We start from the raw sequence: 17,135 nt of genomic DNA, 5'->3' as shown, positions 1-17,135 counted from the left end.
CCCGGCCAGAAGCGGGTAAATGCTTTTTTATTTATTTATTTATTTATTTTTGGCTGCGTTGGGTCTTCGTTGCTGCCCGCGGGCTTTCTCTAGTTGCAGCGAGTGGGGGCTGCTCTTCGTTGCGATGCGCGGACTTTTCATTGCGGTGGCTTCTCTTGTTGCGGAGCACGGGCTCTAGGTGCGCGGGCTTCAATAGTTGTGGCGCGTGGGCTCAGTACTTTTGGCTTGTGGGCTCTAGAGCGCAGGCTCAGTAGTTATGGCACACTGGTTTAGCTGCTCCGCGGCATGTGGGATCTTCCCAGATCAGGGCTCGAACCTGTGTGTCCTGTATTGGCAGGCGGATTCTTAACCACTGCGCCACCAGGGAAGCCCGAGTAAGTGCTTTATATGCCGGGATTTGTAGTCCGTGAAATACTCGTCTCAGCCAAGATGGCAGAGTTGCTAATGATGTGCCCCGAGGGAGTCTGGGTCGCAAGGGGATTGGGCGGTGCGGGGCTTCCGTGGGCGGGAAGCTAAGACCAGGTGTTACAACCATTCCGCTGAAAGAACCCGGACGTCCTGAAGTCTCGCGAGATCCTGGCGGGGCCCAGCGGAAAGCAGGGCTCAGCTTATCACTAGGGGCGTCTGTTGGGGGCGGAGCTCTGTCCGGAGTGGACCGGGAGTCTTTAGGTGCCGGCGTAGTGGTGTTTAGGCCGAGCTACCGCGGTGAGGAGCGAAACCGTGGCCATGAAGGAGGAGAAGGAGCATAGGCCTAAGGAGAAGCGAGTAACCCTCTTGACTCCCCCGGGAGCCACAGGCAGCGTCTGTGGGGCTTCGGGGGACAGCATCAAAGCGGAAGATAAGCAGGATCGGAACAAGGAGAAGAAAGAGGCGTTGAGCAAGGTGTCTGGCCGGCTGTCGGCCCAGGAGAGGGCGGGACGGTTCCGCCACCGGTGGAGGATGGTTGGGAAGGGGCTGCCCTCTTCCTCTCCCAGTCTCTTCCTCTGTTTCTTCACCTGAGTGAAAATCGCATCACCCGGTCTCATCCACTCGCCAGAAATGGGGGAGCCCCTCCCCGCCGAGCCCCGGGATGGGAGTGAGGGAGGGCGGGGGAATTACCGGACAAGAAGGATTTAGGTCAGAGCTGTGAGATTATAATGGGAGGGGGAGCGATAGTGAAAAGAATGAGGAATTGGAGGGGAATTATTGAATAGTGAAGAGGCCATCAAGGGTGGGAGTAGTTTGTGGTAGGAATATTAATAGAGGCTAGTTGAGGGAGTGGGTGGGTGGGGGATATTATGGTCTGGGGGCCAGATCGGTGCATCCTTATTTGGGGAGCAAGGAGGGAATTTGTGGTATTCCTTAGAATTTTGAATTCTTTATGCTGATTGAGTAAGGATTTTATTTTAGGATGTGTTGGATGTGGTAGGGAAATATTAATAAATCAAGAATTCATGGCACCCACAAAAGACCAGGGTTGGTTTACTAATTTCTTACCACTACTGCAAATAGGTGATAGAAAATGAGGCGAAGACCTAGTAAACTGTGGGGCTTCGGGTTAAGAGATTTTCCTTGCTCCAGGCAGTTCTCTTTTCTGAGAGTTGTTTTTTTTTAAACTACGTTACTATTATGTTTGACTAATCATTCTGAGCTTTCTGAACATTCTCTTGGGTTTTTATAAGTGATCTCATCTTTTAAAGGCCAACTTTCTTCAGGGACAGTGATTCGGGTTTGACAGAAAATTGATTTGTACTAATTTTATTTTCCTTATTCATTTCTTAAGGTGGTAATACGGAGATTACCTCCCACTTTGACCAAGGAGCAGCTTCAGGAACATCTTCAGCCTATGCCTGAGCATGATTATTTTGAGTTCTTTTCTAATGATACTAGGTAAAATAAATAAATAAAAGAGGGAGGGGGTAAATGAAAAAGGTTTCTTCCATTCTTTTTTATCCTACTAATGTTTTCCATTTGATTTTTGAGCCTATCCTTTTAATATATGCATACTTGTAATTCAGTCAGACACCTGCAAGCACATTGACATAATTGCTTTCCTCCCTGCAGCCTGTATCCTCATATGTATGCCAGAGCATACATCAACTTTAAAAACCAGGAGGACATTATTTTGTTCAGGGATCGTTTCGATGGTTATGTATTCCTTGACAATAAAGGTAAGTCCTTTTAACTGAGGGGGGTGGTTTCTTTGTCATTTGTATGTTTAAGACAATGTGTGTATCACAGTGTTTTCTCGATGCCTTCATGGCACTTCTAAAATCCTGGGTGATAAGATGAGAAACATTTAAAGAGTTTTACACATTTGATAAGCTTATGACAGCCTTATAAATAGATAATATGACTTTTTTACAGTCCTCAGGTATTTGTATTAACCTGTAGTTTGTAGTTTCTGTAGTTTGATCAACTGAATGAAATTGCCACAGTTTTCTCCTCCTGTGACTGTTCTTTTGCCCGGTATTAGATGATCTGTTGTTTTGAGTATTTACTAGTTTCAACAGTGATACTGATAAATGACTCTTTAAACTTGTATGACAAATTTTAAATATTTACTTCTCATCTTGCTTCAAGGACCAACACTTATTTAAGTCAGATTCTTTATGTCAATAGTTGCCAGTTGGCGTACTGTTTAACATTCTAAGTTGTATATAATTAAAACATTGAACTTGATTTCCCACTTTTTATCTAGGAGTTTATAGGGAAGAAAAACTTCTGCCTTAACTCTCATTTTATTATCTGCTGCTTGCAACATTTAGCCAGAGAATGTCCAAGCTTCCATCTGCCACTTTTCTTTTGGCTTTGCAGTCATAGGTGAATGATGTGTCTTTTTGTTAGGTTATGTTTTTTCAGTATTAGTTCAAAGTTAGTAAAAAGGAAATCTTTGTCAGGGAATATGCCAGTAAAAGTTGAAGGATTGCTACTGTGTTTGTCCAGCTTTTATTAATCCCCTCAAACCAGCTACTTCTCCACTCCAAGTTTATTCTAGTAGATAGCAGTGATTTCCTGGAAATCTGAGTTGTGTTTAACTTTTTTCCTCTCTTTTTTATCCCTTACATTTAAACAAGTGATAGATTTTGTCAGTTTATTGCTTTTTAATATCTTGTTCATCTAAACTTAGTAATACTTTCACACTTTATATCCTCATCACCTAATGCTTAGACAACCAGTCTCTAACCTTATAGGATTTTCCATTTTTTTCCACTTTCTGCATAATTTAGTCTTATATTGCCATGAAATTAATCTTTTTGAAAATAGTGACTTAAGATAGCAGTTGTGAAAAAAAGTCCAAATTCCTTAGTCTGGTAGTCAGCATCTTCCATAGTTTGGCCTCACTTCTGTTTTTTTCAGCCTGTCTTCCACAATTTCCTTCTGTTTCAGTCTGGTTTATCTGTTCCTTCTCAAATATATCAGTTATTAAGGTAATATGATTCTGCATTCACTAGGATTTCTAAAATCTTGTTTCCTGTGTGACTGCTTTGTGATGCCTAATGGTCAGTTCTAGTAATTTATCCTGGCTTATGTTTACATGCCAAAGATCTAAGGATGGAATTTTATACCTTGTAATGACATTATTCTATAGCAGGGATCTGGTGTATTTTTCCAGTAGTCACTTGGGTTTGTTTTTTTTTTAATTGAGATATAACTCACATACCATAAAATTAAATGGTTTTTAGTATATTCACAAGTTTTGTAACCATTACCACTATGTAATTCCAGAATGTTTTCATCACTTCAAAAAGAATCCTGTATTCATTAGCAGTCATCTCCCATTCTCCTCTCCCCCTAGACCCTGGCAACCACTGATCTACTAACTATGGATTTCCTTATTCTGGACATTTCATATGAACTGAATCATACAATATGTGGCCTTTTGTGACTGCCTCTTTTACTTAGTATGTTTTCAAGGTTCATCCATGTTATAGTATGTATCATTACCTCATTGCTTTTTTTGGTTTTTTGCATTATTAAAAATTGTGGTAAAATGCACAAATAAAATTTACCATCTTAACCATTTTTAAATGTGCAGTTCAGTAGTGTTGAGTAAATTCACATTGTTCTGCAACCAATCTCTAGAACTTCTTGTAAGACTGAAACTCTACCTGTTAAACAACTCCGCATTTCTCCCTCCCCCAGCCTCTTGCAGCTACATTCTACCTCTATGAACCACCCTTCTGTCTATGAAGTTGACCATTCTAGGTACCTCATATAAGTGGAATCATAGTATTTGACTTTTAGTGACTAGCTTATTTCACTTAGCATAATGTCCTCAAGGTTAATCCATGTTGTAGCATGTGTCAGAATCTCCTTTTCCATTGTATGTATATACTTCATTTTCTTTATCCATTCATCCGTTGAGGGACATTTGGCTATTGTGAATAATGCTGCTATGAATGTACAGACATCTGTTCAAGTCTCTGCTTTCACTTCTTTTGAATACATACCCAAAAGTGGAATTGTGGGGTCATATGGTAATTCTATTTTTAATTTTTTTGAGGAACCACCATACTGTTTTCCATAGTGGCTGCACCATTTTATATTCCCACCAGCAATGCATGAAGGTTCTAATTTCTCCATGTCCTTGCCAACACTTGCTATTTTCTGGGGTTTTTTTTCCCCTTTAATAGTGATCATTCTGACAGGTATAAGATGGTATTTCATTGTGGTTTTGATTGGCATTTCCCTAATGATTAGTGAGGTAATAGTTTAATCTTTTCATATGCTTGAGCACATAGCATCTTTTCATTTGCTTATTAGCCATTTGTATACCATCTCTGGAGAAATGTCTATTCGAGTCCTTTGAACATTTTTTAATCAGATTATTTGGGGGTTTTTTTTGTTGAGTTGTAGGAGTTCTTTACGTATTCTGTATATTGACCCCTTTTCAGATCTATGATTTGCAAATATTTTCTCCAATTCTATAGGCTTCCTTTTCTCTCTGTTGATTATGTCCCTAAATGCACAAAAGTTCTTAATTTTTTTTAAAATTTATTTATTTTATTTATTTTTATTTTTGGCTGCATTGGGTCTTTGTTGCTGCGCACAGGCTTTCTCTAGTTGTGGAGAGTGGAGCTGCTCTTCGTTGTGGTGCGCGCGCTTCTCATTGCGGTGGCTTCTCGTTGTGGAGCATGGGCTCTAGGCACACGGGCTTCAGTAGTTGTGGCACGTGGGCTCAGTAGTTGTGGCTCGCGGGCTCTAGAGCACAGGCTCAGGAGTTGTGGCGCACAGGCTTAGTTGCTCCACGGCATGTGGGATCTTCCTGGACCAGGGCTCGAACCCATGTCCCCTGCATTGGCAGGCGGATTCCCAACCACTGTGCCACCAGGGAAGCCCCAGAAGTTCTTAATTTTGATGTAGCACAGTTTATCTATTTTTCACTTTTGTTGCCTGTGCTTTTGGTGTCTCCTGGTGTATTTTTTAATAACAGCTTTACTGAGATATAATGCATATGCCATAAAATCCACCCTTGTAAAGTGTACAGTTCAGTGTTTTTTAGTATATTCACAGAGTTGTGCAGCTGTCGCCACAATCTAATTTTAGAACACGTTTCTCTAAAGAGAAACCTCGTACCCATTAGCTGTTACTCCTCATCTCTAGACAAGCACTAACCTACTTTCTATCTCTATAGCTTTACCTGTTCTAGAGATTTCTGATGTATATTTTTGCACTTATAAAAAATCAATTTTATTAAGGTATAATTTACATATTAAAATGCATCCATTTTATGTGTGCATTTGGTGACTTTTGACATATTTATACCCCTGTATAATCAGTATTGTGATCTGTTTTTTTTGTTTGTTTGTTTGTTTGTTTTGGCCATGCTGCATGGCTTGCAGGATCTTAGTTCCCCCACTAGGGATTGAACCTAGGCCCCCTGCAATGAAAGTGCCGAGTACTAACCACTGGATTGCCAGGGAATTCCCTCTGATGTATTTTTTAAATGAAAATTAGTTTGTAGATTTTTTCCCCCACATATCACACTTTAGAAGTTGAATTTAAATGAGTATTTTAATTCCCTCCCATATCTTTTCACTAAGTTATCAGTATGAACTGGGGGCTCCTTTGGTAACATGTTGATTTTAGTTGTGCCGATGTGATTTATGCCTGTTGGGAGACCTATTCAGACCACTGTCATCAAAGGAGGCCTAGAGAGTGGTGGGTTGAGTCTCTTGTATCCACTTTTGACATTTTCTTTCCTGCAACAAGTATGCTATTTTTTCTAAACAGGTCAGGAATATCCTGCCATAGTAGAATTTGCACCTTTTCAAAAAGCTGCAAAAAAGAAGACTAAGAAAAGAGATACTAAAGTTGGGACTATCGATGATGGTACAGTATAGCTCTAGTTATGTAATGCTAATGCCATGGTTTTTTTTAATTTAATTTTTATTTTATATTGGAATATAGTTGATTTACAATGTTGTGTTAGTTTCAGGTGTACAGCAAAGTGATTCTGTTATACATATACATATATTCATTCTTTTTCAGGTTCTTTTCCCATATGGGTTATTACAGAATATTGAGTAGAATTCCCTGTGTTGTATATATAGTGGGGCCATGGGTTTTTTAAAAATATTACCTTTGTGGGAATTAAGTGGGCTCCAATCTTTTAAATTAAGAAAACATAGGAAATAAAGTTCATGAGAAATGTAATTCACTGATGAAAGCTTTGCTTGTTAGAATGGAGGTGGGTTTCCTCTAGTTTTCACTGTCTTTGGCTAATGGCTTTTCATCCCTTCACCATTAAGCAATATATTTTGACTGTTGAGTAGTAAATCACCTTTGGTATATTCATTAGAAGACAATGGGAAAAAATCAGATGTTTCAAATTACAACTCCTTGAGGCCTCTTACCGTTTTTATGATTATTTATTTGACTTTTGGTTTCCATTTTTATAAAGAGGAAGTGTTATCATGGAGAGCTGTGATGGAAAAATTTCTATACTTGAGTAACTTAATATAAAATATCTGTAGTGGCCAGTCCTGTTTTCTAGGCTTTGAATATGCAGTTAACTGCACACATAGTAATTACATTGAACTGAAATACTGGAACTAAAAAACTGAAATAATTGCCATTTATGGTAAACTGGATCCAGATTTTGAGATCTCTGTAATGTGGTTGTGTTGGCTAAGGACTTAACTGCAATATTTTATATCAGATTGGCATTTTAGAATCAACTAGTTTGGTTTCCATTATTTATTACTATAATGGGTATTTTATAAGGAAAACACAGAAAAGACTCAACACACAGCTGCTTATTGATTGTATCATAGATTCAGACTGTGAAGACTAGATCAAGTGACATGCTCCACAGTGCATGCTCCAGATACAACATAATGACTCAGATGTGTTACCCTTTCTGATGTCAGAGGCATCTAGGAAAGAATTCCAAAAGTTACCATCACCTCTACTGCCACATCTAGGACACCTGCCCTCATTTATCTGTTTAGAACACCCGATTTTCATATGCTGAGTTTAATTAAAGTGAGGTGTACTGATGCAGAAACTGCTTACATGCTATACATGATAGTCTCTGAAGGTCCCATAACTATAGCTTGCAGTTTTCCCATAGATAATATTTCCTATTTTGTTTGAAGTCTGCTATATTTTCTATTTACTTAAACAATTATTTAGATCCAGAATATAGAAAATTTTTGGAAAGTTATGCTGCAGATAATGAGAAAATGACATCTACTCCAGAGACGCTGCTAGAGGAAATAGAAGCAAAAAATAGAGAATTAATAGGTAAGTGGGCAAAAGGAATTAAGGGCAACAGCTTTTTCATCAGAAGACCTGTCAGACTCCCACTTCTGTCACTTGGTAGCTGTTTGACCATGGGAAAGGCACTAACTTCTTTAAGACTCTGTTTGTTCTACTATAAAGTGCAGATAATACCTGCCTGACAGGATTATGAGAATGCATTGATAAGATGGGAAAAATTCTGACTTATTTAGTGCCACACAAGTGTAACAGAAGTATAAAAAGTTTGAAGACTCATATAGGACCTTAAGATGTTGGTAAGCCTTTGAAGATCAATTGGCGTTTTCTAGTAATAAGCTCATATTCCTAAAAAAAATTTTGACCTGAAATGTCAAAAAATGAAGTTAGTTACTGCAAAATTGAAAACCACTTGAGAAATTCTAGCTTGGATGTTGGTTTTAGTAGTTGTCACTACTATATCAGCTCTAAACATAAGCATAGCCTCTGACCCAGGATTTCCACTCCTAGGAATTTATCCTAGGAAGGAAGCATGCTTTTCAAAAAGCTAGCTACAAGGTTAGATAGCATTGTTCAGAATATTGAAGAATGAATTAAATATTCTTCTAAAACTTGGTTTTTATTAATGGATGCATAGTATAAGCCCATCTCTGATACTGTCCATAGAATAAATTCCCAGAAGTGGAATTATGGGGTCAAAAGTATTAGATATTTTTAGCCCCTTACCCCAGTTTCTTCCTGGTTGAGCAAATTTATACTCCCATCTGTAAAACAAGAGAATGTCCTTTGCACTTTATTCTCACTGACTGGGAATTGCTCTTTTTAATAATTGTTTTATTGTTTTAATTTGAATTTCTTAAGTTTTAAAAAATTATTTTAAACCTTCAGAATCGAAATAGAATACTGTAAAACTTCTTTCCAATAATATAGTTGTGAACTTACTCTTTAAGGGGTGTAGTTTTCCCACCTTGGGTGGTTGGCAGGGAATGTCAGAAAACGGAATCCTTTCTAGGGGTTGATTAAGTATTATTAATAATCTGTTTACATTTATGTAGCTAAAAAGACAACCCCACTTTTGAGCTTCCTGAAAAACAAGCAGGTAAACCTTTTGTTTTTATAGTTCTCTCAATACTTCTATTTCATTGGTTTGCATTCTGTGAATATAAGAGCATTGGGATCCTCTAGGAGAGAGCTGCTTTTTCTACCATTATTCTTTAAAGATTTGGTTCATTGGCCTCACTCTCTGGCCCTCTCCTTCACTCTGGTTGTTGGACCAAACATTCACTCTGCAAAACCAGGGAGTCCTTAGCTTGCTCCAGAGACACTCTCTTGATTTCCTGAAAGCCTCTGGATAATGTAGTAAGGCAGCATTGGGAGACTCTGATATTAGCAGGCCCTGGTCTTTATTCTCTCTCATATTTTGAATGGGGTGGGGAGAGGGTTAAGGAGATAGAAAATGGGAAGGAAAGATGATACAGTTAAGTGGGTGCCCACCATACCTTCAAGACTAAGTTTTTGGTGGCAGTTATCTTGTTTGAAGGTTTGTGTTGATGTTTCGTTCTAGAGGATGAGAGAAGAAAAGAGAGAAGAAAGAAGGAGGCGAGAAATAGAAAGAAAAAGACAAAGAGAAGAAGAGAGGAGGAAATGGAAAGAAGAAGAGAAACGAAAAAGGAAAGATATAGAAAAGCTAAAGAAGATAGACAGAGTTCCAGAAAGGGACAAATTAAAGGATGAACCAAAGATTAAGGTATGAAAATAACTTAAACTGACTGCATGTTGCTGAAAATTGCATGTACTGTATCTACTTCTTCAAATATGCATGCATCTTGTGTTGGTGTAAACAGTTTTTTTGGTTTTGTTTTTGTCTTTTTGGGGGGGGGAGTGAATCAACAGAAGTCTTTCCTATAATAGTAATAGTATTATTCTTTTAATTTAAGATAATTTAAAAGACTAAGTAGTTTACATGGTATTCAGTGCACTTCTGTGTTATTTTTAATCATTGAAAATGTTCAATTTTGGATTATTATTTTCTCATTTCTTCATAAATATGGGCTTAGGGCTGGCTGGCATGAATTACGGGTTTTATTCAGCTTTTCCTTCATTTTTGATACATGAAGTTGCCTCATCTGTTTGTTTTCCACTGTCCTCAGGTACACAGGTTTCTGTTACAAGCTGTGAATCAGAAAAATGTAAGGACCAAGTACATGATACAGAGCACCTAGTATCATGTCACACACACAGGTCTTAGTTAATAAGTCCTTTTGGTGGTGGTGGTAGTGTTACCTGTAGAAAACCCCTTCAGACTGACCTAAGTCTTCTTAAAAGCTGAGCCATTTTAAATTCCTACTTTAGAAGGAAGCTCAGATGACTTGCTGATGCTCTGCTGTGTACCCAGGAGCTTCAACAGTATACAGCTAGAGGACAACCATGCCTAAAGAGCTCTTTCCCTTCTCTTCTTTTTGTATGCCTCTCATAACTGGCTGCCTTGTGGGAGTACTAGGGATATACCCCCCTGCATTACGTCCTTTCCCCTCTCACAGGATTCCCCATGTTACCTTCTTGCATCTACCTGGGAATCTGTGAGCAGATTCTGATTAATATATTGCATGTAGGAAGAGGAAAACCTATAGAAAGATCCCAGCCTTGCTACTTCCCTTCTGAGGGCATGGCTTGGCAGCCCTTGCTTCAGCGAACTTCCTGGGGAAGTACTTGTACCTAGTACTTCAGAGAAAGTCAAAGAAAGTCTCACAGAGGTGATGGCAGGGTCTCCTTTTACCTCCTCAAAATTCAGTCGTTCATGTGGCTAGGGTTCCCCTAGGCTCTCCAGGACTCATTATTGGTGATAAGGGGCTTGGCGGCAGGCTGGGGAGGTTCCCATCTTAATTCCTTCTAGCGATTTCTCTGTCCGCCATGCCACAAGTGACTTGACTTGCTATTTCTGTCAGCAAGGCAGAAGGTAGAGCCAGCCATGCTAGAGATATCCGTTAATGTTCTTATTAGAGTAATGAACATCTTGGCTTCTAACAAAGATGTTCATTAGAGAAATAAGAACACTTCCAGTGAAACCTGCACATGGTATCCGCACTTTACACTGGTGCCTTCTTAGTGTCCAGTTTGGACTCACCATTTGCAGTGGCTGTCTGTGTGCTGAAATACTTCATGCTTAAGTCTTGTGGTGCTTCGCCTCTTGCTTGGTGGCTTGTATGATGCCTTCACCCTGAGATGAAACTTTCTATGATGCCTTCACTCTGAGACTTGAAATTCTTCTATTTTCCTAAAAATCTCTCTGAATATCCAAAACTTGGGGGTATTCTAGAGAGATTTATAGCAGTGGCATGACAAAGAAATTTTTGTTAGCAATTTGGACTTTATAAACCACTTCTAGTTTAGAATTGCATTCTGTCATATACATGACATTGAGCAGAATTCCTATTCAGTAGAGATGGAACTTCACAGTTCCATTGTATGAGGTATTTGGATTTTTAAATCAAATGCCAAATAATTTTTGCTTTTCATCTCTAATGATAATATGATCGTACCATCATAAGTATGTAACTACTCTCAGACTCAAGGCAAAATTATTCCTGCAATGGATCTCTCCTTTGGTGACCAAGGTATTTGTCATTGTAATTACTACGTAAAAATAGTCCAGCAGTAATGATCTGCTTAGCATTTTAAATTCATACCATATTTTCCTATCAAGTTATGCCAACATGCTGGGCTACAGAAGGCGTACTTGAAAGTGTACGTTGGTCTACTTAAAGGTTGACCCATTTAAGCCAAAGGAGTCTTGATCCTATTGCCACAAAGTGATTAAACCACTTCATTTGAGTGGATAACACTTTCACATTAATAGCATCCTTTTAGCAAATTACTGCTCTCGTGCACTAGTTGTTCACCTGAAAGTTTATGAGTACCTGCAGAGAGACGGGGGCCTTCTATAGCCTAAATTGAAAATATTTAGTATATTATTTTCTTTGGTAGAATCAGAAGACAATGTCCCACCCTTCAAAATAAACTTAAATTTGTTCTCTTTAAAGCTGCTCAAGAAGCCAGAAAAAGGCGATGAAAAAGAATTGGACAAAAGAGAAAAGGTCAAGAAATTGGACAAAGAGAATCTGAGTGATGAAAGAGCCAGTGGGCAGAGTTGTCCATTGCCCAAACGTTCTGATGGTGAATTTAAAGATGAAAAGCCTAAGAGGTCGGTAGTCGAGGGCTCTTTGGTACATTTGTTTTCGATATGTTTCTAGGTACTAGTTTTACTGCTACTTTGTGGACTTATACCTGAATCAGGATACTTGGTTTTACGAGGTGTAGGGGGATGAGGAGGACAGGTTTCAAATATTTTAGTATCTTAATCTGGGTGAATGACTTTGGGGGTTTTTTAAAATTGTTTTTCAAAATACTAGAAGTTTTTTTTTAAATGCTGCTCCAAAAGTTCAACCTCATTGTAGTGGCCAAGTCAGGATCAGAATGTTCCTGCATTTGTGATTAGAAGAGCTTTGAGGGTGCATTCTCAGATTTGTTTTTCACGCAGACCTGAAGATGAGAGTGGCAGAGAATACAGGGAGAGGGAGCGGGATTATGAACGAGACCAAGAGCGCGCCCTGCGGGAAAGAGAGAGGCTGAAGCGGCAGGAGGAAGAGCGCCGCAGGCAGAAGGAGCGCTATGAGAAAGAGAAGGCTTTTAAAAGAAAGGAAGAAGAAATGAAAAAAGAGAAAGAAGCCCTTCGGGATAAAGGAAAGAAGCCTGAAAGTACAGAACCAGTAGGCAGCTCAGAAAAAACTGAAAAGAAAGAGGAAGTGGTTAAGAGAGATCGCATAAGAAACAAGGTGCTGCTTTTCGTTAAACTTATTTTCATGAGGATTTTTTTTTCTTTTCCTGCAAGTATAAAGGAAAGGGCTAGCTCGTTGTTCATTATAGACTTTTAGGGGAACTTTAACTATCTGCACCTTTTTTTCAGTCTTGGTGGGGTCCTTTTATTAACTTATTGTTAATGAGTTTGTGTATGTATTTCAAACACACACAAAAGTAGAGAGAACAGAGGAATAATGTGATGTACCCATCACCCAGCTTCAGCAATTATCACCTCATGGCCAATCTTCTTTCTACTGTAGCCTGTCTTACTCCTACTAGATTATTTTCAAGCAAATCCTAGACAGATAATTTCTTCTTTAAATACGTCAATATTAAGAGTAAAGACCTTTTTTTTTTTGGCCACACCCCAAGGCGGCATGCATGATCTTAGTTCCCCAGCCAGAGATCGAACCTGTAACCCTGCAGTGGAAGTGTGGAGTTTTAACCACTGGACTGCCAGGGAAGTCCCAAAGACTATTTTTCTTTTTCTTTTTTTTTTTTCTTTTTTTTTTTTTTTTGCGGTACGCGGGCCTCTCACTGTTGTGGCCTCTCCCGTTGCGGAGCACAGGCTCCGGACGCGCAGGCTCAGCGGCCATGGCTCACGGGCCCAGCTGCTCCGCGGCATGTGGGATCTTCCCAGACTGGGGCACGAACCCGCGTCCCCTGCGTTGGCAGGCAGACTCTGAACCACTGCGCCACCAGGGAAGCCCAAGACTCTTTTTCTTAAAAAATAACCCTAATAGCATTTTGTCACCAGAAAAAAAAACAAAACTGACAATAACTCCTTAGCATCCTACCTACTCAGTGTTCAGATTTTCCCAATTGTCTCATTAACATGTTTTTTATAGGCTCTAAACAAGGTCCACAAACTGTATTTGCTTGAAATGTTCCCTTAAGTGTCTTTTAATCTAAACAATTTCTCCTCCTCTTGTTTTCCTACCATTTATTTGTTGCAGAATCCAATTTGCCCTGTAGAGCTTCTAACTGTCCAGATAGGCTAATTACATCCCTGTGGTATCATTTAACATGTTCCTCTACCTTCTGTGTTTCCTTGAAAACCAGTAGTCATATCTAGAGCAGGGTCAGCAAATTTTTTCTGTCAAGGGCCAGATGGTAAATATTTCAGGCTTTGTGGGCCATGTGGTCTCTGTCACAACCGGTAAGCTTTGTAGGAAAATAGGCATAGACAACATGTAAAAGAATAAGCCTGGCTGTGTGCCAATCAAACTTTATTCACAAAAACAGGTGGCCCCTCATCTAGAGGCCTGAATATATTCAGACTCAATTGTTGGCAAGAATACTTGATAGGTGGTGTTGTGCAGTTCCTACTGCATCATATCAGGAAGCATACAATGTCTGGGTATCCTTTTATTGTGATGTTAAGATTGATCAGTAGTAATCGTATTATGGTTATGTGATAGGATGTCCTTGCTCTTAAGATACACAAGCTGAAATATTTAGCAATGAAGGGTCATGATGTCTGCACTTACTCTCAGATGGTTCTGCAAAAATATAATGTGTCTATATACATGTATGCCTGCACACACTAGAGTCGGAAAAGGCACATGTGACAAAATGTTAACCATCGTGAATCTAGAAGGGTATGAGGTATTTGTTGTACAAGTGTGGCAACATTTCTATAGATTAAACATTTTTTAAGATAAAAAGTTGGAAAAACAACTGATCAATTAGTTCAGGTATTATAAGCCTGATCCGTATATTATAAAAACTTTTATCAGCCTTTCTCCTAATAATTTTGTTTAGATGCGTTATTTCATAAGGTGGAGGAAAGGCAAGGAAAACATTTGATCCTTTCCCTTTATTTACAGTATTCAGAGTAATGAGTTGGTGTCCCAGCAACTTGTAGGGGCTATCCATGAGTTTTGTTCTGTTTGGTCTTTAAGAACTTGTGGATTTAGAAATATTTGGTGTACTCCAGCTTGTTACTATCAGTAATTGTCCTTGTTGATGTTTAAATTGTCCCATCTTTGCACAGTAGAAGCCCCATCATCATTTTCTTTAAATGCTACGCAGCAGTCTCATTTGTTTTAACGTTTCATCTTGTTAAAATAGTGAAATATTTTGCTGGAATTTTTCACTTGGGAATAATGCTTTAAGGCTAACTTTCATACGTCAGAGAGAAAGGGCAAGGAAGGCTCATGTCGTGTTTTATTGAATTTGAAAAAAGGCCTATACATTTAAGTTTTCCAGGGTCATACTGTCATAACCAAACACATTACTTGAACTGAGGGGTACCTGGTGACTTTATTGAGGATTATTTAGGAACCTGAGATCTTAAGTGCCACCTGGAGAGTCTCAAGCTAGGCTGTTACCTTGTTAAACCTGAATAAAGAGACAGTCATATTTGTGCTAAGTTACAAGGGTCTGAGCTCATAACTTCAGGGAGGTCTTCATTTAAGACTTTGTATTCTTTTTTATTGTTGTTTTTACTCCTAAAATTTTCTCAGGTGGTGGTGCATTTTAAAGTCAATTTACTGATGGGGAAGAGAGATAGCCAGTGGCCATGATTTCTAAGGAAAAACTATTCAAGCTGATTCAGTTCATCTTGAGATGCTTAAGAAAATTAGGCAGTAGACTTATCAAAAATTTACTCTAGGCATATAAAATAGTACTTATTTTTAACTGTTGCTTAAAAAGTGAAACGGTTGTTTTTCTTTGTAGATAGGGGAAAGGAAGCAGGCAGTTTGAAGCAAATTAACCATCGACACTTACTGTCATGTACTGTGCCCTCACATTTTGGTCTTGTGTGGGTTCTTTTTGGTATATATCAATATATAACTTATGACTCTGAAAATCCCCTGTAAATGCTTAGTAGCAATGTTGTAACATTAACATTTCATTTTACTTTAGGATCGCCCAGCAATGCAGCTTTACCAACCAGGAGCTCGAAGCCGAAATCGACTCTGTCCCCATGATGACAGCACCAAGTCTGGAGATTCAACCATAGAAAAAAAGCAGGAAAGTGGTATTAGCCATAGAAAAGAAGGAAGCGAGGAGTGATAGGTCCAAATGGCCTTAGGTGTCCTGACTGTCTAGGCAGCCAAAGAGCACGAATTAAGAAATCCAGAAGTGCCTTCAGGGCAAAGGAATAGAGAGAGAGAAAGGGGGTCGCTGTGCTGGTGGGGTACACTGCAGAGGAGTATGTTTTGCGTCAAAGCAGGAACCCGATTGCAGGTTCAGATTGGAAGTACAATTTCATTTTTTATGCAGTTCCTACAAATTAATTTTAAAGTGTCAGACAAAGCTGAGGGAGAGGACATACATTGCAATTTGCAGGCAGGAAACGTCAAGAGAGGACTTAATTAGGTATGACACGAGAAGAAGATACGGGAACTGACTCTAAAATCAAAAGGTTTTGTTAATCCTGGATTGAATTTTCTTAATTTCAGTGGAGCAGAGTCACTTTGAAGTCTTGTTCAGATCTAGTTACAGTCATTGTTGGTGAGAACTGTTGACTTTGTGTAGTGTAGAAGCAACAAGCATGTAATTGTAATACAAGTACAGTGAAGGATATAACAGATTTTCGCTTCTGCAAAAATTTAAATAATCATGTCATGTCTATATCCCATGTCCTAAAGTTTTAGGATTAGTTTTAGTTTTTTGTTTGCTTACGTGAGCTTAGCATAAAAAAACCTTTTTTAACATCTTCTTTTGCCTTTAGCAATTTTTATATTACTAAAGTTTGACCCTTAGTTGGTGCTTGACAATCCAGTCTATGTTTTATCTTAGGTCTGGAGCAGAGTGCCTACCGTCTCCAGGAAGGAAACTGCACCAATATTTGTTCCTATTAAATAGCAACTTTTAATCTTAGCTTGTTTTGCGTTGATGTCAATAAATATCAATTATCACTCGCGTACAAAGCTAAGTGTTTATTAACTTTACAAAATAGCTGTTAGTTTTGAGAAATTAAACTTTCTTTTTTTTTTTTTTTTTTTGCGGTACGCGGGCCTCTCACTGCTGCGGCCTCTCCCGTTGCGGAGCACAGGCTCCGGACGCGCAGGCTCAGCGGCCATGGCTCACGGGCCCAGCCACTCTGCGGCATGTGGGATCTTCCCGGACCGGGGCACGAACCCACGCCCCCTGCATCGGCAGGCGGACTCCCAACCACTGCGCCACCAGGGAAGCCTGAGAAATTAAACTTTTGATACTTAATTAACCTTTTGGGAATTTTGAAAGTGGATGAATGATATTTGTTACTACCTTCACTAGCACTATGCCTATATTTTGCTCACCAGAAAGACCAAATCATGGTTCACCACTCTTGTTCCATAAGAACCAAAATGTCTGGACAACATCCTTGAGCTGCTGCTTCATTTCCATCCTGCCAGCTTCTCTAATGTGACGTCAGTTTGCCTTTACTTTATAAGTCACTGCTTTATGTTTACTCAGCTTTTAGAAACCAGTAGCCCAAGAGGCAGGTAAAGAGGAAGAGCCATCGAAGGTGATTGAAAGAGAATGGTCCTCAACTGGGAGAGAGTACTGGCATAATGGAAGGGGTATTTTCAAGGAGGAGAATGGCTGGCAGTGTCCCATGCCACAGAGAGATTAAGGAA

General features: G+C 39.3%; 1 protein-coding gene across 4 annotated transcripts; it reads left to right on the top strand.

The window, feature by feature from the left end:
- Window positions 1-638: 638 nt before the first annotated feature.
- On the top strand, window positions 639-16,392 carry UPF3B (UPF3B regulator of nonsense mediated mRNA decay). 4 transcript variants are annotated; one of them, XM_079727011.1, is made up of 11 exons: window positions 640-882; window positions 1,763-1,869; window positions 2,044-2,150; window positions 6,217-6,315; window positions 7,621-7,731; window positions 8,760-8,803; window positions 9,269-9,451; window positions 9,855-9,893; window positions 11,745-11,905; window positions 12,242-12,536; window positions 15,433-16,392. In XM_079727011.1, the coding sequence occupies exons 1-11, from the start codon at window positions 727-729 to the stop codon at window positions 15,580-15,582; spliced, it is 1,452 nt and encodes a 483-aa protein (XP_079583137.1). In that variant the 5' UTR covers window positions 640-726; the 3' UTR covers window positions 15,583-16,392. The 4 variants fall into 4 exon arrangements, with proteins under 4 accessions (XP_079583138.1, XP_079583137.1, XP_079583139.1 ...); XM_079727012.1 differs by lacking the exon at window positions 9,855-9,893 and having other exon boundaries at window positions 639-882; XM_079727013.1 differs by lacking the exon at window positions 6,217-6,315.
- Window positions 16,393-17,135: the final 743 nt, after the last annotated feature.

The sequence above is a fragment of the Hyperoodon ampullatus genome, assembly GCF_949752795.1.
Source record: "Hyperoodon ampullatus genome assembly, chromosome: X".
Lineage (NCBI taxonomy): Eukaryota > Metazoa > Chordata > Mammalia > Artiodactyla > Ziphiidae > Hyperoodon > Hyperoodon ampullatus.
This window is presented reverse-complemented; position numbering and strand designations above follow the sequence as displayed.